General features: G+C 44.5%; 1 protein-coding gene across 5 annotated transcripts in view; it reads right to left on the bottom strand.

The window, feature by feature from the left end:
• The window catches only part of cacna1db (calcium channel, voltage-dependent, L type, alpha 1D subunit, b), a 145,712-nt gene that overhangs the window by 10,551 nt on the left and 112,115 nt on the right, over nucleotides 1-23,046 (bottom strand). For all 5 annotated transcript variants that reach the window (XM_056246929.1, XM_056246930.1, XM_056246931.1 and 2 more), the window contains 13 exons: nucleotides 21,183-21,311; nucleotides 20,239-20,304; nucleotides 20,071-20,162; nucleotides 19,186-19,345; nucleotides 18,339-18,466; nucleotides 18,149-18,245; nucleotides 17,655-17,757; nucleotides 17,467-17,568; nucleotides 12,809-12,939; nucleotides 11,758-11,877; nucleotides 8,042-8,319; nucleotides 7,254-7,400; nucleotides 7,044-7,174 (listed from right to left, as the gene is read on the bottom strand). In XM_056246929.1, the coding sequence (XP_056102904.1) occupies nucleotides 7,044-7,174; nucleotides 7,254-7,400; nucleotides 8,042-8,319; nucleotides 11,758-11,877; nucleotides 12,809-12,939; nucleotides 17,467-17,568; nucleotides 17,655-17,757; nucleotides 18,149-18,245; nucleotides 18,339-18,466; nucleotides 19,186-19,345; nucleotides 20,071-20,162; nucleotides 20,239-20,304; nucleotides 21,183-21,311 (1,684 nt within the window). The remainder of the gene's footprint in view (nucleotides 1-7,043; nucleotides 7,175-7,253; nucleotides 7,401-8,041; nucleotides 8,320-11,757; nucleotides 11,878-12,808; nucleotides 12,940-17,466; nucleotides 17,569-17,654; nucleotides 17,758-18,148; nucleotides 18,246-18,338; nucleotides 18,467-19,185; nucleotides 19,346-20,070; nucleotides 20,163-20,238; nucleotides 20,305-21,182; nucleotides 21,312-23,046) is intronic.

The raw sequence follows: 23,046 nt of genomic DNA, 5'->3' as shown, positions 1-23,046 counted from the left end.
GGAGCAACAGACTAAAGTTTGGTCTCATATTAAAGAAGACGCTTGGCAGATTAAAATACTATTTTACAGTATAAACCTAAACAAGCTGTGTTCCAAATGTAAAGCTAATATCTCAAAAAAGTAGTTCCCTTTCGAAGGGAACTCAACAATACGTCATTCGACGCTATGGGGAACGTCTCAGGCGTGACAGGTGTCTGAAATCACTATCAAATCACGTCAATCACATTGACCGGCGACAGCCCGTGAATCATTAAGTGAAATGATTAACGTGCTACCTGGAAGTATAAAAGGGCGCCTTGCAAACATGACAAATCATCTCATCGTCTTCAGGGACTGTTTTGTATGAAACGCCACTCAAGTTACGAGCAAAAAGGTACGATGAAACGCACAGCAAAAGCAGATTGTTTTCGTAAGTGTACCAACCCGTGTCCGAGGTTTCTGACACCGGCTGACACACACGAGCTGTGCGTTTTTTGTCTGGGAGAAGAGCACACACGGGAGGTTCTCGAGGGAAACCTCTGTGCGAACTGCGAGCGTTTTTCTCTCAAAACGCTCCGCTCTCGTCTGGCCCTCTTCTCGAGTGAAGGGGGCTCAGCATCTGTTCCTCATGGTACAGGTCTCGCTCGTGCTGAGGCAGAGCGGCGACTTTCATCATGGGGTTCTCAGATGGAGCTTGTCGATCGCCTTGAGAGGGCTGTAAACCTCTCAGATGGTTCGACGGCTGACGAGAGTGAAACTGCAGGTCGATGATGGGGAAGATTACTCACCGACTGTACCTGCAGTTGCGGCTCTTCCTGACGCGCAGGAGATGGTTGGGGAGGTTTATGATCAGGAAGATCTTGAACCTCCTCAGCCACCCTGCCCCATGTATTCTGAGCTAGTGGATGTTATGGAGCGCGCCGCTGACAGGCTGCAGTTGCCTTGGCAGCACGCTAGAGGAGGGGCCGCTCGCGGAAGGCTCGATGATCAGTTTCTCCCCGGCCATACACCACCAGCTCGGGTGAGCCTTCCAGTCCTTCCTGATCTGCACATGGAGATCGAGAAGGCATGGAAGAACCCATACTCTGCCCGTATTCACCAACAAAAGCAGGCCAGTTTCGCTGATGTTGAGGGGATCGGAGAGCATGGGTACGTGTCAATGGCGCCCATTGACGAGACATTTGCGAACTATCTTGTGTCTGGGCGGGCAGCGACAGTAAAAGCTCCAACCCTGCCATCCAAAAACGCTGAAAACAACGGCTCGTTTGAATGACAGAGCATACACGGCAGCAGGTCAGGCCGGTGCTGCACTTCATACCATGGCGGTGTTACAGGCGTACCAGGCCGACCTGCTGAGGGATCTTGACCAGGGGGCAGGGTTGTCCCCTAAGGCGGTGGCTGAGCTGCGCCGCACCACAGATCTGGCTCTCCGGGCTACCAAGCAAACCGCTGCCACGATCGGTCGGTCGATGGCGGCGATGGTGGCCACAGAGAGGCATCTGTGGCTAAATCTAGCTGGCATCGGGGAGAAAGAAAAAACCTTTCTCCTCGTTTCGCCTTCCGAACTCTTTGGCACCTCTGTAGAAGAGGTGGTGGGGAAGTTCAGGGAGGCGAAGGCGCGCTCAGCAGCATTTAAGACATGCATACCGCTGAGATCCGCGTCCGCACCCAGGCAGGCGGGAGAGCCTGGCCCTTCACGGTCTGAGGACCGTAGGCAGGGCCAGCGAACCAGTGTCGCCTCTCGTGCGCCCCCTCCCTCAAGGAGCAGGTCGTAGAGGAGGCGTGACTCCCGCAACAGAAGAGATTTGAGGGAGGTTATCCAGAACAAACGCTCACAGCGTCGGTAATGGATAACCTCCCCGGAGGGTCACGAAATCTGCCCTCTCTCTTCTGACCCCCAGGCGTTCATTACATCAGGCCCGGGCATGGGCCTATGATGAGAACTATGTTCTGATGGCCCACCTGGGCTTGGTTAGTGGAAACGCCCCTTTCAGGCATGTAAAGTGGCGGTTCCCAGGTTCGTAAAGAACTGTCTGGCGAATCTTCGCTTTGCACGCCGCAGCTCACCTGCGGGTCTTCTCAAAGAGTATTTTTTGTGATTAAAAAATAACATATTTCTCTTTACAGACCTCATTCCCTGTATGAAGAGTTATGGGGTCATGTCAAGGTAATAAGGTAAGAGAACTTTATTGGATTATCAGGGCCCTGAAGTTCCCCGTTAGGTGGCCAGAACGAGAACTATATTAGCCTTCGGGCTGTTAGCCACCTCAGGGTAAGAGTAGTTGATCTCTCTCTAAAATTTTATTTAGAGTGTTGACTGACGCTAGAGCTTCAGATAGATCTTTAGTCCGGCCCACGGGACCGTTGACTTTCCTGAGTATTTCATGCAGCCTTTTGTATCGAATAATACAGACTTTATTCCTTATTAGGTGGTGGCTCTTCCGAGCCCTCAGATTGATCTGTGCTTGCAGGTTGGCCCTCACCAGGGCCGCCTCTATAGCTGGCCTAGGCTGTGCCAGGGATAATAGAGGCGTTCTGCTATAATTAGCATTTCTTCCTCTGACCCTTCACTTTGTGAATGTAGGTTTCTAGCATCCCTGAATAAACAGCCTCCTCCCATGGGAGTCGTTAGGCCAAGGCCCGCCCCCTTCTCTGCATTCTGGGGTGACTAGAGTAATGCAGCGTGGTGCAGAGGATGGTTTATAAGGACATGGCAGGCCTCAGTTAGGCCTCCGTGGTATATAAGTCCTTTTGAGCAGGGTTAGGCCGTCTTTCGCTTCACGAAGAAGACTGAGTCTCCTGGCCGACCCTGCCGTGCAGAACTGGCCTACGGATTTAGGCCGCCAGTATGGGCTTCACTTACCTCGCTGACCTACTGCTCGAGCGCCGGGTTGTAGGTGGTTGGCTTTCATTCAAGCCCCACTCCCCTAGGTTGGGCACAGATACATTTCTGTCACCCCTAGAGCCGCTTGCAGGCCCGCCCCCTGGTAACCTCAGGGTGAGGTGTGAGTATTCCCCTGCGATTCAGGGTAGGTCTGAGTACTTCACTCCCAGTTCTGTTTATCCTACCTCGCACCACTATGGCTCGGGTCGAGTATGAAGTAAGCCTTCACTTCTTCTTTGGTTGAAGTACGCTCCCCTGTAGCCAGAGCATTGCCCTGAGCTGACGCCCATGCATAGATGGTAGGCCCCTGACTAACTGGGGCCTCCGTTGAGGCAGAGTGGCGTATGTTGTACTCCCCTTGTTTAAGGGTGCTAAGCTCTCTTGCTGAGTACACTGCCGTGGGTAATGTGATTAGGCACCAGGATACTGTAGGCGCTGTGTAAACAGCTTATCTGCCAACGAAGGCTGCGCCATCAGGTAGTAGGCCTTAGCAGGCCTCCTTGTATGAGCAGCCCCCAAGAGGGCGCTATAGGCTACTTCTCGAGAGAATTGGTTGGCCTTGGTGGTTCGGGCAGTTGACTCACCGCTGGGTAGTAGGCCTTAAACAGGCCTCCTCGGAGGTGAGTCCCAACATTGTGGGACATACTTTAATGCCGCTACAGGTAGCTAGCCGTACTAGGCCTCCTGTGGGTGGGCCCAATAGTTACATTGGTGTAGTATGGTTCCCAACAGTGTTCCTTTGTAGCAGAATTGACTTGCTATCAGCTAGTAGGCCCAACCGGGCCTCCCTGATAGGCGAGTCCCCAGTTGGCTGGCCTTAGCAGGCCGCCTTGGAACTGTCACCCGGACTCAGCTACCAGTAAAATACTGTTGCTATCAGGTAGTAGGCCTCACCCGGCCGCCCTGAAGGCGAATTTCCACCTACGTTGGCTATCAGGTAGTAGGCCTCTCTGGGCCTCCCTGAATGTGAGCTCCCAAATATTTTTGGGCTGTCAGGTAGTAGGCCTCACCAGGCCTCCCTGAAGGTGAGTTCCCACATGCTGTGATTATCAGGTAGTAGGCTCCTCCAGGCCTCCTTGAATGAGAACGTCCAGGTAGTAGGCCTCACCAGGCCTCTCTGACGGTGAGTTTCCACAGATTGTGGTTATCGGGTAGTAGGCTCCCCCAGGCCTCCTTGAGTGAGTACGGTCAGGTAGTAGGCCTCACCAGGCCTCCCTGAAGGTGAGTTCCCACGGATTGTGGTTATCAGGTAGTAGGCCTCTCCAGGCCTCCCTGAGGGTCCCCACATGCTGTGGTTATTAGGTTGTAGGCCTCTCCAGGCCTCCCTGAGGGTCCCCACATACTGTGGTTATCAGGTTGTAGGCCTCTCTAGGCCTCCTTGTGAGTGGTTTACTAGCGGTGCTGGGTTCTGGAAGCTAGTGGCCTCTTGCTATCATTTCAGCTGGCCTTATCAGGCAGCTGCTGAAGGTGAGCTTGCGCCCTGGCTCGACTAAAGTGTTCATTCTCTGCTACTGGTTCCCTCCCGGAACCTCTTTCCTGCCTACAGCCTGGTTTGCCTACCAGGCGGACCATGTGCTCCCCTCACGGAGGGTCACTATAAGCATGCGGACTCCTGAGTCTGGTCAGACGGTCGTAGGCCTCTCGTGAGGCCTCCCAGTTAGATCAGCCCTTAGGCCTTCACAGGCCTCCTCAGTGTTTGAAACACAAGCACTGGGTAGATCCATGGATCGAGTAGAGAAACTCACCTCGCTGGTAATCATACTCTCCAGGATATCCCGTCTCTGAGATCCGGGCCGAGTGGTTCACAGCCAGCTTCGCAGTCCCTCGGCTTGGATGCCTTACTTAAGGCAACTGTCCAGAGGCTCTGTCTTCGGACAGACAGGAAGTGGCCAGACTAAGTGTCTATGCTCTGACACCAGGTCAGGCCGTCCTGGTGGCACTTCGGGGTGAGTACGTTCCCCTGAATAGTGACTGGCTGGGGTTCCTTCGGGTTCCCTAGCCACATTCCCTAGAAGGGACCCCTTCTAATTGAAGTTGTGGTCCTAGGCCTTTGAGCAGGCCCAGGTAGACCTTTTCATTTAACCATGTTTATGGAGGTTTTCCTGCTAGGCTTTTAGCTTGGGCTATGACCGTAGGGAATGCTGTCACTGACAGCCCAGTGTGACCTGACGGTGAGTGGTTCTAGCGTTTCATTTGAAATTGCTGGTTCTGACAGTTGTCACTGCCTTTGGGCATGCACTCCCCTCAGCATGGCGGAGTGGGTATTTCGTTCCCCATAGCGTCAAATGACGTATTGTTGAGTTCCCTTCGAAAGGGAACGTCTCCGGTTACGACTGTAACTTTGTTCCCTGAGAACAGGGAACGAGACAATACGTCTCCCTGCCATGCCTCGGGGCTTGCCTGCCGTACAGTCCCTTCAGACGATAAGGTGATTTGTCACGTTTGCAAGGCGCCCTTTTATACTTCCAGGTCGCACGTTAATCATTTCACTTAAAGCTGCAGTCCGTAGCTTTTTTAAGTTAAAAATAATCCACAATAATTATATTAAAAAAATGTTATTCTGCCAGTGGTCAAAACTATCTGCTTGCCATAGCTAGATTCAAAACGGTTAGCTTGTAATAATGATTTTAATTCCAGTGTTACTGGTGGGTTTCCGCGGGAAATTCGAGCATGTCTTTGCGTCATTACGTCACACCAGTACACATAAAGAAGGAGTTTCGGCTAGCCGGTTATACTGCGCGTGACGAGATGTTTAGATGTATAGGCTTTTCTCGCAGCACTTTACATAATTAAACTTATGGCATCCAGAAAGATCCAAACAACAAGCATCAGTGTCAACTGGAGATTCAGCAGTTATAAAACCCAAAAGACTTCGTACTTCGGATTTAAGGTGGCTAGAGAAAGAGAAAGAAACCGTCTCATGCGAACATAAGGATTTAAACATCGGCGGGGCTTTTGAAAAGTGCGTGAACTCCGTGTTTTGAAGGGGTTCAAAACGGAAGAAGAGACGGCTTTTTTCTGCTGAACAAGTAAGACGTTTCAATAGTTCAATCGTGTAACAGTACGTTTTCTTAATTCACACAGTTATGGAGTTTCCTTTGTTGTGCCTTTCTCGTTTTGCTATTATGGAGAATATGAATTCTGAACTACACAGGTAACCATAAAACACATTAAATTTAACAATAGTCACGCAATGCTGATGTGATGTTGTTAACATGAACAATTTGAGAACAAAGTAGGCTATAATTTGCACGGTTGCTGTAAATCGCGTTGATTAAATCTAACAAAGCTTATCATGTCGAATGCTTTTCCCCCCTTAGTTGGTCAGAACAAAAATGGATGTTACTTACTTGTTCAGAAGACATTTTCTTATGAAAATTCTTATGTTGGTCAAACTTTCAAAAAGTGAATCTGTGATTCTGTATGACAGTATCCACACAGCACTGACAGCACCACTCGCCTCAAAACACTGTGTTCATCCGCGCTGTTTCATGCCGATTTATAACCCACGTAAAGATGATAATTCCGCGAATCACTGCAGTTACAGATTTCGAACAGAGAGATGGCGACAAAGAGGAAAAGCTACGGACTGCAGCTTTAATGATTCACGGGCTGTCGCCGGTCAATGTGATTGACGTGATTTGATAGTGATTTCAGACACCTGTCGTTCCCCATAGCGTCGAATGACGTATTGTCTCTTCCCTGTTCTCAGGGAACAAAGGTTACAGTCGTAACCTGAGACGTTTCCCATTCATTTTTGACCGCGAGGAACACTAGTGTGACTGTTTTTTCAGAACCATTTAACCTTTTCGAAACATAGCCATAATGTTTTGTATGTGTGTTCATATAGCAAGCGCCAAAACCTTTACCAAGTTTCGTAATATTCTGATAAAGTAAAAAATTCTAACAATGACCAAACAGAGGATTAAAAGCCTAGTTAATCTTCATCGTTTGTCCAGTGCTGCACTATTTTCTATGCAAAAATGAAAAGCAAGAAAGTAAAGGACCCTGTACCATAAAATATTGATATAACCGCATTTCCATTGATCTTAACAGCTTGGAGCAATTCAGCCTCATGTTTATTCCCTAACTAATGCTAGCTCTCAGTTAAAAGCAGTTTGAAAGCCACTTGGTGCGACACTATTAAAAGAGTGTTATTAATTTTCTTCTAATATCTCACATTGTCGTTTTGATGACCTCTGAGACTGCTGGGATATGAGCTGCTCATCATCGTCACACACACATTCACACACATCCAGTTGTCGAACCGCAGCACAGTCACTCAAAGTGTCCTGGAAGTCTTTGTACGACCTGGCAAGAGAATCAAAGAGAAGATAAAGATATTTTGCTATTATTGATGTACACATTCTGAAGAGTTTGTAAGCCATACCTGTCTCTAGCCAGCATGAAGTCCTCCTCGTGAAGCTCGTCTCCGCTGTAATACTCCGTAACTGAGTTTCTGTCTTCATCGCTGATGTCAGCATGACTGGGGTTTTGCACGTGGATAGTGGGATATCCGACAGCACTAGAGCAAGGCCTGCGAGACACAGGAGCATCCAATCATTAGGAAAACACACCATAGTAGTTTACTTTACTTAAAGGAACACTCCACTTTTTTTGGAAATAGGCTCATTTTCCAACTCCCCTAGAGTTAAACAGTCGAGTTTTACCGTTTTCGAATCCATTCAGCTGATCTCCGGGTCTGGCGTTAGCACTTTTAGCATAGCTTAGCATAGATCACTGAATCTGATTAGACTGTTAGCATCTCTCTAAAAAAAATGACCAAACAGTTTAGATATTTTTCCTATTTAAAACTTGCCTCTTCTGTAGTTACACCGTGAACTAAGACAGACGGAAAATTAAAAGTTGTGATTTTTTAGGACAATATGGCTAGGAACTATACTCTCTTTCCTGCGTAATAATCAAGGAACTGGGTGAGCAGGCAATATATATAGCTCTAGAATAAAGTTATTGTTATAGTTTTTGATTGATTCACTTCCATTGCAAAGATCATTAGTTATTAACTTAGGGTCCGCTTACAGGACACCGTTTTAACTAAAAAACAGAAATCTTTTAATGTGTTCCGGCCGTTCATTTGACGACAACTGAGTTGGGTAAGCCCAAAGTTTGTTTGTTTTTGTTTTCCTGTGGTGATCCTGTGGTCATGTGACCTCTCACCTCTTGGAGTGAGTCCTGAGCTGTGTTTCTCCATCACTCCTGAGGTTGAGGTATGAGCTGAGAGAGGACACCAGGCCCCTGGAGGGCCGACTGTGCCAGCCGTTGGTGAAGACGGGGCCCGCCGGCACGCTGGCACTGTTGACATTCGAGTTGGAGGATCTGGTGTCTGACTGGCAGTAAAGAGGGAGCGGGAGCTGCAAAGGACGCTGGGTAACGCTGGTGCTGTACTGATCTCCACTCGCATGATTGACCAGACTCCCAATCACAACTCCATTCCTCTGCGAATACACACAACAGATTCAGGATCAAACAAATACAGGATCAAAAACAATTCCCATCGAGTCCTTCGTTTTTATCGAATCCTATACACTGACATGTCTGAAAAATATAGAGATCCTTATAACAGGAAGCATTTCATTTGATTTCAAATATAATTTTTCAAGGTTTTTGGTGTTGTTTTAAACATAAAACCATTAAACATAAACATATATTTATATAATATATAAAAGTTATATATTATATATTTTTTAAGTGTCCATTTTATGCTCATTCACAAGATCATAACTTTATTTTTGTGGTCTGCTAGAATACATTTACACCATTTATAGTTTAGAAAACATACAGTACATTGCTACAGCGCCTCTTTTTACCCTCCGCCTGAAACGCTTTTAGTTCCTGTCTCTTTAAAGCTCTGCCTTCCTGAAAAGCCCAGTCTGCTCTGATTGGTCAGCTGGCCCAGTCTGTTGTGATTGGTCAACCATTTAGAGTATGTGGACACTTCTCAGCTCCTGAGGCTTCATAAGCAGCTGTAAGCAGTATTATATCTATGATAACTATAGTCTCAGGACGTCTGATGCTTATGGCACACAAAAAACACTCTGATTGGTCGGTCCGCCGCGATGCCAAACCCCCTCATGGAAAAGGAAAGCCGTTGTTTTTCTAACAGAAAATGAGCGCTTATCAGGATCAACTAAACTCTGGATTTTCAAAAGTATGTGAAGTATGTAAAGTTTACAGCATAGACTCTTTAAAATACGTCCAAGAGTTTTACACACTGGTCTGTTATCACAGGGACATCAACGTCACATTTTCAGAGGTTTGTTACAGTTTTTATATATTTTTTACACTACAAATCTAAACGAATGTAAGATTTGTCAAGAATAATGAGAGTATAAGAAAAAGAGTATAACCATTCTATAATATGTTTCAGTTATTTAGTGACGTCTTGGGCATCTTACCCCATATGTACACATACAGGGACGTGCACAGGAATTTTGTGGGGCAGTTGCTCTGACCTGAAAAAAGGGCACTACCCCCAAAACTCACGGGCTATATGAAGGAATATATTCAGTTGAATTTTGCCCATACAAATTGCCTTATCTGATCGTGTTTATTTCCAAACGCAATGCCTCATATTATGGTCTTATTATTATTTATAAAGATTGCAAACGTCAAAGATGACAGGTTTATGATATACAACTTTGTAAACAGTATACAAAATGTATTAACAATATGTTAAATGTCACCAAAATACACATGAGAAAAAGAGTTCCTCATATTATTGTTTATTGTTTTTTAATTATTATTATTTTTTTATTTTTTTTTTTAAATAAATAATCTGGATTGAATTGACAGATGGGGAAAAACTCGCTTCTAATAAAATAAAATAAAACGCTTAGATTTCGGAAAAAATACAATCCTTTTTTAACCTTTTGGCTTCCCGTACATTCAATTGTGCTTTTTGCTCATCTGGGCAACTACGCATGATTTGTAGTATGATTGCGTAAAGGGAACAGGAATTCCGGTAAGGAACAGAATCGACTGCTACACCCAGTGCCGATCCTGACCTCCCTGTGGCCCTAAGCAAAATTCTGCTAAGGGGCCCTCTGATGTCGTGAGCTATGTAAACCATTTGCCATTGCCACAGTCACACCTGACACTTCAGCACTCCCATCCTCCCCCCTTTAAACAAAACAGTCAAATAATAAGTACAACAATATAGAACAGAATGAGGTTCAAACACACAATATTTATTGAATAGAGTATTTTCTATAGAATGTTAAGATAATAAGTGAATATTATTAAGTAAGTGAATATTAAAGTAAACATAAATAAGAAGAAAATAATAAATAATAACCCTGAGCTTTGGCTTTTGGGATTAACTTTGGTTCTTTCTACAGCCTGGGCATTTTCGGCATCAGTATGATTTTTTTTATTATTTTTTATTATTGTTGAAGCAATTCTTGATTTATGGTTATTATTTACTGAGGGATGTGCATCCATTTTGACCAGTATGTCCAGCTAATCAACATTTTTAATTCAATATAGCCTATAAATCAATAGTCAATCAATGTCAAATTGTCAATACATTGCTTTCTATCTTGCATAATTAGTGCAGTTGTTTAGAGTTTGTAACTACACTGAGACTTGATAATCAGTGTCTTGTTTTAAAAGTATAATGTGTACTTTGATTGGGAGTGGCATCATTCACGTGCATGTATTGTACAGTATGTCTGGTCTCCACATATTTCTGCTTGAAAAATGCGAGTTTCATTTCGGCAACGCGCATATGAACGCATGATAACACACGCGACGCGGTTATGTTTTCCGAGCTGCAATAAAAAACACCGTTGCACTTTGTCGTTTATCAAAATCAAACGTAATAAATAATTGTACTTTACTCTCACTTTTGTCAGCCACAAAGTGATGCAAGAGATGCACTGCCTGCCCAGCTAGGTTAGCAAGACCGAAAAACATCAAACTTTGCTGACATCAAACTTAGAGAGGAGAGAACACAAGTTTACCTGATTGTTGTTCCCGCAATTCACTCTCATGGTTTTTTTCTTCTTCCTCTTTTCGTGACCAGAAGGATAGTTTCGCTTCATTTTGTCGTAGATGTTGTAGCTACACATTTGACGGCGCGCTATGACTATGACACGAGATGGAGGCGTGGCCTTAAGTAATTTGCGTGGCCCTACGCCGGTCGCGTGCAGTCTATGGTCGCGTGCAGCGTTTGCCCTTCATACTGACTTTCACTTTCGGTGCCCGAATGGAAGTGAATGAGGCTTTGCGATTTTTTTTTTTTTTTTTAATCTAGGCCTACGTGAAATTCTGCACCTATTGTACGATTTAATTTTTTTCTCGGAAGGGCAACTTGAGTGAGAAGGGCAACTTGAGTGAGAAGGGCATATGGGCAGTTGCCCGGGCAACCTGAGCAACCCCCCTGTGCACGTCCCTGTACACATATTTTGATGCTTTTATGTTGCTTTTGAAAAAGGTATATATTTGATCAGTTCACACATTCATTCCTTGGGATCAAACCCGAGACGTTTGGTTTGCGAGCGCAATGCTCTACTAGTTAATAGAGCGGCAACAATTTTGGTTAAATTGAGAATCATGATTTTTTTTTAAACAGAAATCACAATTCTAATCTGACAACTAAACAAAATAACATCTAATTTACTAGAGGTTCTGACAAAATGCTAATTTAAAATGTTAAATCATTTTGAATTAATTATTTTTTAAAAACGGTTGAACGAATGATTCAATGACTCACTCATAAATACTTCAAAAACGCTGATTAATCCAGTAATGAAACAAGTGAACGCATCTCTTGAATGAATGATTCAATGATTGATTTTGCCATCTTTTAACGATTAATCGTGCAGCTCTACTATTTAAGTTAGATGTGCACTGATAAACACTGATCGCTTTACCCCATATATCTCTTCCTCCTCGTGAAGGTTCCTGACGTCCACGAGTCCTTCGTCCTGGAGATCACATGATATGGCTCGCCGGATCTCAGGCCCGATATCATGCAGTGTGCGCAGACCAGCCTGCAGAAGAGACGCATGTGACAAGCCTGTGACATATTTAACATTATTATCATCATTCAGGAGAAGTTTTTACAGTATTTCCATGTCTGTGGGCAGCGTTTAATGGAAGCACTTTTTACTTTCCACTTATCAGCCTTTTTTATTTTTAAGCATAATTTCAATTAGCTTTTAATGGATGCTTGTTTCTGCCACAAAGTAAAAAAAATAATAAAAAAGGTTATCGCGATCTCACAATTTGGACATTATAACTCGCATTTCCAAGTTTATAACTCACAATTATGACCTTTTTTCTTAAAATTTTGAGATATAAGCTGGGAATTGTGAGTTATAAAGTCTCAAACTCCCAATTATGAGTCAGAATTGTGAGATTAAAAAGTCCTAATGATCTTTTTTATTGAGTGATGGAAACAAGCTTCCAAAGTTGTTAAAGGAATAGTTCACTTCAAAATGAAAATTCTGTCATAAGACACTCTCAAGTTGTTTCAAACCTGTATGAATTTCTTTCTTCTGCTGAACACAAAAGAATAAAATATTAGGGGAAAAAATAGTATGGAAGTCAATGGGGTCCATCAACCGTTTGGTTGCCGACATTCTTCAAAACATCTTCTTTTGTGTTCAGCAGAAGAAATAAATTCATAAAGGTTTGAAACAACTTGAGAGTGAGTAAATTATAACAGAATTCGCATTTTTAAGTGAACTATTCCTTTGAGGCAAAATATCATAGTTTCAATATTTGTGGTTGTCATAGAAAGAAAAAAAAATCTATATCAGTATTACATCATTCATTAAATCATCGATTCACACACATTCAATTTACTAAGAAATCTACTCAGTAGGCCATATTAGTACAGCAGGATCTAGTGTTTTTATACACACCCACACACACACCTTCAGTACACCAGGTTTGAAGTATGTTCAAGTGTAAGTTCACCTGTAGAGCGGTGGTGGAGTTGAACAGCGGCTGGCCTCCCACAAGCCCTTGCTCTTTACGCTTCCTGAATTTCCTGAAGTAATCTTGTATCAGGAAAGTGGCATAGAACTTCCCAACAGTGATCTCATCATCTAAACACACACACACACAGCCAATAACCAACTCATTTCATTACAGACAACTATATTGTATGTATAGCTACATTACATTTAATATTCAACAATATTATTGATCTGCCTGCATTGACACCATTATATGAAAACGTCTCAGGTTACGACTGTAACCCTTATTCCCTAAAGAGGGAACGAGACGCTGCGTCGAGGCGCTGTGGGAACACTATACCCACGACGCCATAGTAACAAGCGCCTGTCCGTGTGAAATCTCTGCGCACACCAAGACGAAAGCACCTGCGCCCCTGGAGTGGAGCCGAGATCAAGGACTAAAACCTCACTAATGTGAGCTGCGAGGCAACATCCCGCCACATCACAAACATATTGAAGGGAAACTCCTGACAATAATGTTTTAGAAGCAGCCATACTCCTAGTATCTTGGTCTGACGTCTCACAGTGGCACGAAGGAAACGTTACTAGAGGGCGTCTCCCCAATATCCACTTCAAGGTGTAGAGTTTCCTCGTGGAGGGAGCTCTGGAGTGGAGGATGGTCTCAAAAACCTCTGCTGAGAGATCTGAACTTATGAGCTGGGCCCCCTCAAAGGCCAAGCCCAAAGTTTCCACAATTCTGGGCGGGGGTGAAGGATCAACCCGCTCGACTGAGAGAAAAGTCCCCCCGAGCAGAATCTCCAGAGGAGAGCCGTCGAGGAGAGACTCTAGGTCTGAGAACCGCACTCAGGCCTGCCAAAACGGGGCTATAAACAGAAGACAGGCCCCGTCCCGGCGAACTCTCTCCAGAACTCCCCGGAGCAGAGAGATCAGGGGAAATGCGTACAGACGTGACCTCGGCCACGTCTGCATCATAGCGTCCAGCCCCAGAGGAGCTGGCTGACTGAGGGAGAACCACAGGGGACAGTGTGTCGTCTCTTAAGATGCGGACAGGTCTACTTCCGCTTGACCAAAGTTTTACACACCACAGGGGCGAGTCTCCATTCCCCGGGCCCCTGCCTCGACAGGATGTCTGCTCCTGGATTAAAAACCCCGGGATGTAAATTGCCTTTAGAGAGAGCAAATTCCCTTGGGCCCACAGGACGATCTGGTGCCAGTTTGCATAAAGTGACGTGACCTCAGACCCCCAAATGGTTGATGTAAGAAACCACCGATGTGTTGCCCCTCAGGTCTGGTAGGAAGTGTTTGAGAGCTCAAAACACCACCATCATTTCTAGCCGATTGATGTGCTAAGAGAGTAGATGGTCCTGCCACAGACCTTGCGCCGAGCGACCACTCATGATCCCCCACATCTGTCGTTAGCATTACGCGACGACAAGAAGCCCCCAACACTGGGCCTTGGGCGAGGAACCAAGGTTTCTTCCACAAGGCATGTAGGCATCGCCATGTGACCTTGATCATGCGAAAATATGCATGATTTCCCCTCTGAGAAAACCCCTTGGTTCTGCATCACCACCGCAGGGGTCTCATGTACAGGAGGCCAAAAGTTATTACATTAGACGCAGCTGCCATGAGACCCAACAGTCTCTGTTTCACAGTCAGTGACTGGCCTAGTTTTATCTAGGCCAAACGGAAGAAACCGATATTGGTACACTTCGCCCCCGAAAGCGAACCTCAGGGACTTCCTGTGATGAGGACGGATGGCTACATGGAAGGACATTTAAGTCCTCAAAGATCAAATGAGTAAATATAAATTTTTTTTAAAAATTAAATGCAGCCAAATATCAAGCAGACAAGAAAAAACGGTCGAGGTGAAAGGCTGAATATAGTGTATTAATATAGACTTCATAGTATAATCTCAAACAATAAAGAATACATAATTAGTTTGCACACAATCATAAGAGAACGAGAGAAAGGGAAATTCCCGTCTGCACAGTTCCCTGCGCATGTTATACATTGCAAACCCGTAATCTATGCGCTGCCTCGGCAAACGCGAGATCCGAGCCAAAGAATCTTTATTCACTTTCTTCCCTCGAGAAGAAAGCCAGCAGGAGCAGAGCTAAAACTCTCCATAGTGCATATGTTACACGTGGGGAATATATGAATGAACACTGTCAGCCCCCTTTTACTAGAGCTGACGTGCATGCTCCACTCCCAAAGAGACAGCACATGAATCGCGTGTGTCCCCACGAGTAATGAAGCGAGGGCAGTGACGAACACACGATCCAAAGCTGTTTGCTCGACATACTCCTGTCTAAATATATAATTTATGCTTGTGGACAAACAACAATTAATAGACAGAGACAGTTTCACAGAGCGCTCGCTGAAGGCACAGCGCGGTCTGTTTTCAGGTGAGCTTTATAGTTTCCTGGTCGATGACGTCCCCCGCCTATGACGTCTCGTCTCTCCATTGGACTGAATATACACGTGCTTCACGACGCACTCACGCAGGGGCGTTCCCACCGCGTCTCGACGCAGCTCGAGTTTCCTCGAAAGGGAACTGAACAGAGCTGGATGATGACATCACGTTTTTTTCCAGATAGGCTATATACTGTATATATACACTCACCGGCCACTTTATTAGGTACACCTGTCCAACTGCTCGTTAACACTTAATTTCTAAGCAGCCAATCACATGGCGGCAACTCAGTGCATTTAGGCATGTAGACATGGTCAAGACAATCTCCTGCAGTTCAAACCGAGCATCAGTATGGGGAAGAAAGTTGATTTGAGTGACTTTGAACGTGGCATGATTGTTGGTGCCAGAAGGGCTGGTCTGGGTATTTCAGAAACTGCTAATCTACTGGGATTTTCACGCACAACCATCTCTAGGGTTTACAGAGAATGGTCCGAAAAAGAAAAAACATCCAGTGAGCGGCAGTTCTGTGGGCGGAAATGCCTTGTTGATGCCAGAGGTCAGAGGAGAATGGCCAGACTGGTTCGAGCTGATAGAAGGGCAACAGTGACTGAAATAACCACTTGTTACAACCGAGGTATGCAGCAAAGCATTTGTGAAGCCACAACACGCACAACCTTGAGGCGGATGGGCTACAACAGCAGAAGACTCCACCGGGTACCACTCATCTCCACTACAAATAGGAAAAAGAGGCTACAATTTGCAAGAGCTCACCAAAATTGAACAGTTGAAGACTGGAAAAATGTTGCCTGGTCTGATGAGTCTCGATTTCTGTTGAGACATTCAGATGTTAAAGTCAGAATTTGGCTTAAACAGAATGAGAACATGGAACCATCATGCCTTGTTACCACTGTGCAGGCTGGTGGTGGTGGTGTAATGGTGTGGGGGATGTTTTCCTGGCACACTTTAGGCCCCTTAGTGCCAATTGGGCATCGTTTAAATGCCACGGCCTACCTGAGCATTGTTTCTGACCATGTCCATCCCTTTATGGCCACCATGTACCCATCCTCTGATGGCTACTTCCACCATGTCACAAAGCTCTAATCATTTCAAATTGGTTTCTTGAACATGACAATGAGTTCACTGTACTAAAATGGCCTCCACAGTCACCAGATCTCAACCCAATAGAGCATCTTTGGGATGTGGTGGAACGGGAGATTCGCATCATGGATGTGCAGCCGACAAATCTGCGGCAACTGTGTGATGCCATCATGTCAATATGGACCAAACTCCCTGAGGAATGCTTCCAGCACCTTGTTGAATCTATGCCACGAAGAATTGAGGCAGTTCTGAAGGCAAAAGGGGGTCCAACCCGTTACTAGCATGGGGTACCTAATAAAGTGGCCGGTGAGTGTATATATATATATTAGGGGTGTCACGATTCTCCAAATCCTTGATTTGATTAAATTTTCGATTCTAAGGTCACGGTTTGACTCGATTCTCGATTTTTACATTAATTTTTTTAAAGCTGAAACCGGCCAATCAGGATGCTCTCTGTCTTACATGCGTTTCATGAGGCACATACGCAAGATCTCTCTCTCTCTCCCGTGCGCGCGCTATACGGTTTGGAGCACAGTTTTTTCTGTCTCGCATGCGCGATTGCGATTTTTCCCGCTTGGGACGCCGACCGACCGGACGTGACATGGGGGCGTGGCAGCATCGACGATTCCATTTTTTAATTCGATCGATTAGAATTTTTTTTAATTTCGATCGATTTCGATTTAAGATTGAAATCGTGACACCCTTAATATATATATATATATATATATATATATAAATGAAATCAATTAATAACTTTTTTACAACAAAAATTAACCATCACTGAACTTGCTTAAGCTGGACTATTTTCTTTGCGTGTGTGTGTGCGTGCGATCATGTGTGTGTGTGTGTATATGTGTGCGTGTGTGTGCATATGTGTGTGTTTGTGTGCGTATGTGTATGCGCGTATGTGTGTGTGCGTGAGAGTGCGCATATGTGTGTGTGTGCGTATGTGTGTGTATGCGCGTATGTGTGTGCGTCTGTGTGTGCATATGTGTGTGTGTGCGTATGTGTGTGCATATGTGTGTGCGTATGTGTGTGTATGCGTGTATGTGTGTGCGTGTGTGAGCGCCTGTGTGTATGTGTGTGCGTGCGTCTGTGTGTGCATATGTATGTGTGTGTGTTCGTGTGTGTGTGTGTGTGACCTCCAGCAGGTGGCACCACTTGGTCCAGCAGTTTCATGCTCGTTTTCTTCCAGATCTTCTTGATGACGGCTCGTAACTCCTCATTGGCTTGATCAAGATTGCCTGAGACACACACACACACACACACACTCGTGAGTAAGATTCACACCAGCACAGACGTGTGGAAGTCTCCGTCACCAAAGCTTTACCTTCAGTCTTGATCTTCAGCGCAGTTCTGACCAGAGCGAACAGGGTGGCGTTGAACATGACCGTCCCGTCACTGTTCAGTGGCATATTCATGGCAACCAGCCTCTGGAGACAGACGATTATGAGGAAGATATAATGTGTGTTTATATTTACACTTCCTCGAGTTAACAGTATTATATATATGACAGGCTCATAAATGGTCCCATCAGGATTTCACAGGATTTTTTGCTGATTTTTTTAGGCCTAAAATGGCGATCATGATGTACTTATATGATTCGTGTTCGTGACAGTAGGAGTGTAATTATAAGTCTGAGCATAATTACTGAATTTGTGCTAATCAACAGTGACACCCACATAGAAAGTCATTACACAGAAAGTGTGTGTGTGTTCAGCCACTAGAGTGCATCACCTGTCTGTCTAGTCTCTGAACGACCAGTTTAATGAAGATTTGATCATGAGTGAGTGTGTGTGTGTGTGTGTGTGTTATGTACAATACCTTGCAAGCCACTCTATGAGGACACAGTTTGCCAAAGCCCAGCGGCGGCTGAATCCTGCGCAGCAGCGTCACCACATCTAAATGTTTGATACGGCCCCTGATAAACACACACACATACACACACACTGTATTCACTGTCAAACAAAACATACAGAGTGAACTAGAAGTAAAACATCTTTAGAATATATACTTGGCCTCGGGATCATATTCCGACCAGATCCTCTTGAATTCGTCTAAATGATGCGGTCCAAGAATCGACCAATCACGCGTCAGGTAGTCAAAGTTGTCCATGATGACAGCAACAAACAAATTAATGATCTGGGAGGGGGGAACAGTAATAAAACTGAGCAATAGCCTACAATTTGTGTCAAATAACTAAATAAAAAACAGTGAGTAAGAAAACAGTTCAGAGAGATGTTAAAGAGAAAAAGACAATAACAACACATTATTTTATTCGAAACTGATTATGCTTAAAGAGGAACTATTCTGCCCTTTTACAAAGTGATGTTGTTTTCAGACTCTTCTAGAACAGGTTTTCCTGCTTGAATGTTGATTATTTTCCTCATATTCTCCATTGTTGCGGCTCCTCTCTTCCCAGTCTGTCAGTAACGCTCTGTTTACTTCCTGTCTCTATGAAGCCCCTCCTTTTGAAAAGCACACTGTGCTCTGATTGGTTGGCTGGAGCGGTGTGTTGTGATTGGTCGAGCGCTTCGAGTGTGTTTGGAAAATGTCCCGCCCCTTTCCATAACCGCCAGTTTAACACACTACTAACTAACTCAACCAGGCCCCGCCCCTTTATTCTGCGTATGAATTATTATAATGAGGAATATTGTGACGTGTTCGTTCCCGGAAGAAACTCAAGACTACAATGGAGGCGTTTCAGGAGTTCAGAAACACTGACACTGATATAGAGAAGAACTGGAGCTTTCTCATGCTCAAACAGCAACATCACACACTAAACACAGATGGGAAATCATCATAGGTCCTGACCAAACGCTAAACACATCTTAAAAGCTGAAATATTTAGAGAGTAATACCAGAAAAGCACAGAGCATGTAGAAGCTGATGAAGTAGAGGATGGCGAAGGAGCTGCCGCAGGTCTTCTCCTCTCCAGGGTTATAGTCGGACTCAGAGTCACACAGTTTCCCAGGCAAACACGCCAACATGATCTGCTGCCACGCTTCACCCGTCGCACACCTGACACACACACACACACACACACACACGGGGAAACACAATCACTGACTCTCCTGTGCTTGCACTATGGGAATTACTACAATTAATGGCACATTCATGTTTTCAGACAGCTGATGGCAGCCACTGACTTCTATATTAGGAAAAATACAACTGTCTGCTTACAAACATTCTTTAAAATATCTTTCATGTGTTCAACAGAAGAAAGAAACTTGAACAATTTGAGGGTGATTAAATTAAGACAAAAGTTTGGGTGAACTGTCCCGTTAAGTAATTTTGCTTCTCTAGTGAATGTATCTTGATTTAAATGTTAAATGTTATGTTAAAATCTTTAAAACAAGACAAAAATACTGAGGAAGAACATATTTTATATTTTGATAAATACGTGTCCTTATTAAAAACATTAATTCACCTTCACATTTTTTTACTAGTTAATAGCCTACTATTTTACACTGCTTTGATAATGAGTGTACAGGTTTTGTCATCCCAGTAAGTCTCACTAAATATTAATCACACACACACACGCACACACACACACACACACACAAACACTCTCACACACACACACAGACACAAACGCACACAAACACTCTCACACACACACACAGACACAAACGCACACAAACACTCTCACACACACACTCTCACACACACACACACACACACACACACACACACACACACACACACACACACACACACACACACACACACACACACACACACACCTGAACAGCAGGAGCACAGCTTGTGGAAAGGTCTGGAAATTATTGTTACGATTAATGCTGGTTCCATCCACCATAGCGACCTTCCCGAACACCTAAAAGTGTAAAACAATGTCATTATTGTAATTCATAATTCAGAGTGTTACTGCAATACACCCGCAGATGATTCACCTGCATCCCAATGACAGCATAGATGAAGAACAGCATGGCGATGAGCAGAGCCACGTACGGAAGAGCCTGAGACAGAGGAGGAATATGAATATGAACTAAATATCGCTCAATAAACGATACACATACAACATTACAGTTTAATTTATGTGTTTTTAAATCTGCAATAAAAGCTTCATATGGACAGGTTAGTTTACTATTAGTCTCAGATGCGAGTTACAACTGTTATCAGCAGACAGAAGACGTGAGCTTCAGTAAGTGTGTATCTCTTCTTTTGAAGATTATTTGGCTCAGTGTTTTCTGTTTTCTCTGTGTTTAGTTCCTGTTTCTATAAGCTTCCATAGTTTCTGATTATGTCATCTATGCCTAGACGTTTCGTTGTTAATAAGTCGCCAGCATTGCTGAGTATTTCCTGCTTAAAACTGCAGTGAACCAAAGACAGTCTCAAAAACACGGTTTGAAATCGCTGGTGTTTCTGACGTCACAAACGACCTTGTAACCAATCAGATCAACGTGTGATCGTCAACCAGTGGATCTCTGAGCTGAGTGAGTGAGTGAGTGGAGGCGGGGCTCATTTGCATATTCATAGAACCGCGCATACTAAATGAGGCAAGGGTGTCGAGTTACATTCAAGATATTTTAAGGCATTACGTTTTTTTTTGCATATCAGATTATGTAAATGTATTCTAGCAGACCACATAAAAACTTTTTGTCGCAAATACCAGTAAACTGACTACCGCAAAACTTAGTAAGTCACATTGAGTGATCAAGTTATTTAAATAGTCTCCTCACATACATTTTGTGTCTGAAAGGGAAACTCCTACAAATGCACATGCAATAAGGTTAGCCACATGTCTTTCGTAAATCCTGGAGAGGGCGCAAGCTGTTAGTAAATTTCTCATCTCACTGGAAAACAAGAGAGAATCATGTGTTGCAGTGCAGTGTACCTGAAAGGACTTGATGAAGGTCCACAAGAGCGTGCGAATGCCTTCTCCTCTGCTCAACAACTTCACTAAGCGCATGACACGAAACAGACGGAAGAACGTGATGGAAATCCTTGCGCTGTCCTCCGTGTTCTGAGAAAAACACCTCAAGTTAATGAGTTATAATGTGCTTTCGCTCTTTACTTCAATGTGTCTCTGTCACACATCGCAGTGGATCGAGTGTGAGCAGGACCGTGATTTGAGTGTTCTGCCTCATTCACTGGTGAGTTTCATGCAGAGTTTATTCATGCACTGCAGGCTTCGCATTCTCAGACAGCAAACGCTTCAAGGCCCCATACACATGACAAAGATCTTGTCAAGACAACACACAGGGCATCTTACCCCTGACTATACTGCAGCTCCTGTGTGCTTCAACAGATGAAAGGGCTCGTATTAAATCTCACATTCAGATGGGTGCTTCTGAACACAGCAAACTCATGCTGAATTATTGAGGTATGATGTACAGTTCTGTCATGACAACTCTCTAAATGTGTTTGGCATTGTGATGGATATGACGATGTTGTATGTTTGGTCTTGGCGGAATAGATCTGCTACGCTACTTCTGCTGCTGTTATTGCTGCTGCTGCTGTTATTGCTGCTGCTGCTGTTATTGCTGCTGCTGTTATTGTTGCTGCTGCTGTTATTGCTGCTGCTGTTATTGTTGCTGCTGCTGCTGTTATTGCTGCTGCTGTTATTGCTGCTGCTGTTATTGCTGCTGCTGTTATTGCTAATGCTGTTATTGCTGCTACTGTTATTGCTGCTACTGTTGTTATTGTTGCTGCTGCTGTTATTGCTAATGCTGTTATTGCTGCTACTGTTATTGCTGCTACTGTTGTTATTGTTGCTGCTGCTGTTATTGCTGCTGCTGTTATTGCTGCTGCTTCTGTTATTGCTGCTGCTGTTATTGTTGCTGCTGCTGCTGTAATCACTGCTGCTGCTGTTATTGTTGCTGCTGCTGTTATTGCTGCTGCTGCTGCTGTTATTGCTGCTGCTGTTATTGTTGCTGCTGCTGTAATCACTGCTGCTGCTGTTATCGTTGATGCTGCTGTTATCGCTGCTGCTGCTGTTATTGTTGCTGCTGCTGCTGCTGTTATTGCTGCTGCTGTTATTGCTGCTACTGTTATTGCTGCTGCTGTTATTGCTGCTACTGTTATTGCTGCTACTGCTGTTATTGCTGCTGCTGTTATTGTTGCTGCTGCTGCTGTTATTGCTGCTGCTGCTGCTGTTATTGCTGCTGCTGTTATTGCTGCTACTGTTATTGCTGCTGCTGCTGTTATTGCTGCTGCTGCTGTTATTGCTGCTGCTGTTATTGTTGCTGCTGCTGCTGTTATTGCTGCTGCTGCTGTTATTGTTGCTGCTGCTGTTATTCCTGCTGCTGCTGTTATTGCTGCTGCTGCTGTTATTGTTGCTGCTGCTGCTGTTATTGCTGCTGCTGTTATTGCTGCTACTGTTATTGCTGCTGCTGCTGTTATTGCTGCTACTGTTATTGCTGCTACTGCTGTTATTGCTGCTGCTGTTATTGTTGCTGCTGCTGCTGTTATTGCTGCTGTTATTGCTGCTGCTGCTGTTATTGTTGCTGCTGCTGCTGTAATCACTGCTGCTGCTGTTATCGTTGATGCTGCTGTTATTGTTGCTGCTGCTGTTATTGTTGCTGCTGCTGTTATTGCTGCAGCTGCTGTTATTGCTGCTGCTGCTGTTATTGTTGCTGCTGCTGTTATTGCTGCAGCTGCTGTTATTGCTGCTGCTGCTGTTATTGCTGCTGCTGCTGTTATCGTTGCTGCTGCTGTTATTGTTGCTGCTGCTGTTATTGCTGCTGCTGCTGTTATTG

Source organism: Rhinichthys klamathensis, unplaced genomic scaffold (assembly GCF_029890125.1).
Source record: "Rhinichthys klamathensis goyatoka isolate OS25496 unplaced genomic scaffold, OSU_Roscu_1.1 h1tg000040l_1, whole genome shotgun sequence".
In the NCBI taxonomy this organism is placed as follows: Eukaryota; Metazoa; Chordata; class Actinopteri; order Cypriniformes; family Leuciscidae; genus Rhinichthys; species Rhinichthys klamathensis.
This window is presented reverse-complemented; position numbering and strand designations above follow the sequence as displayed.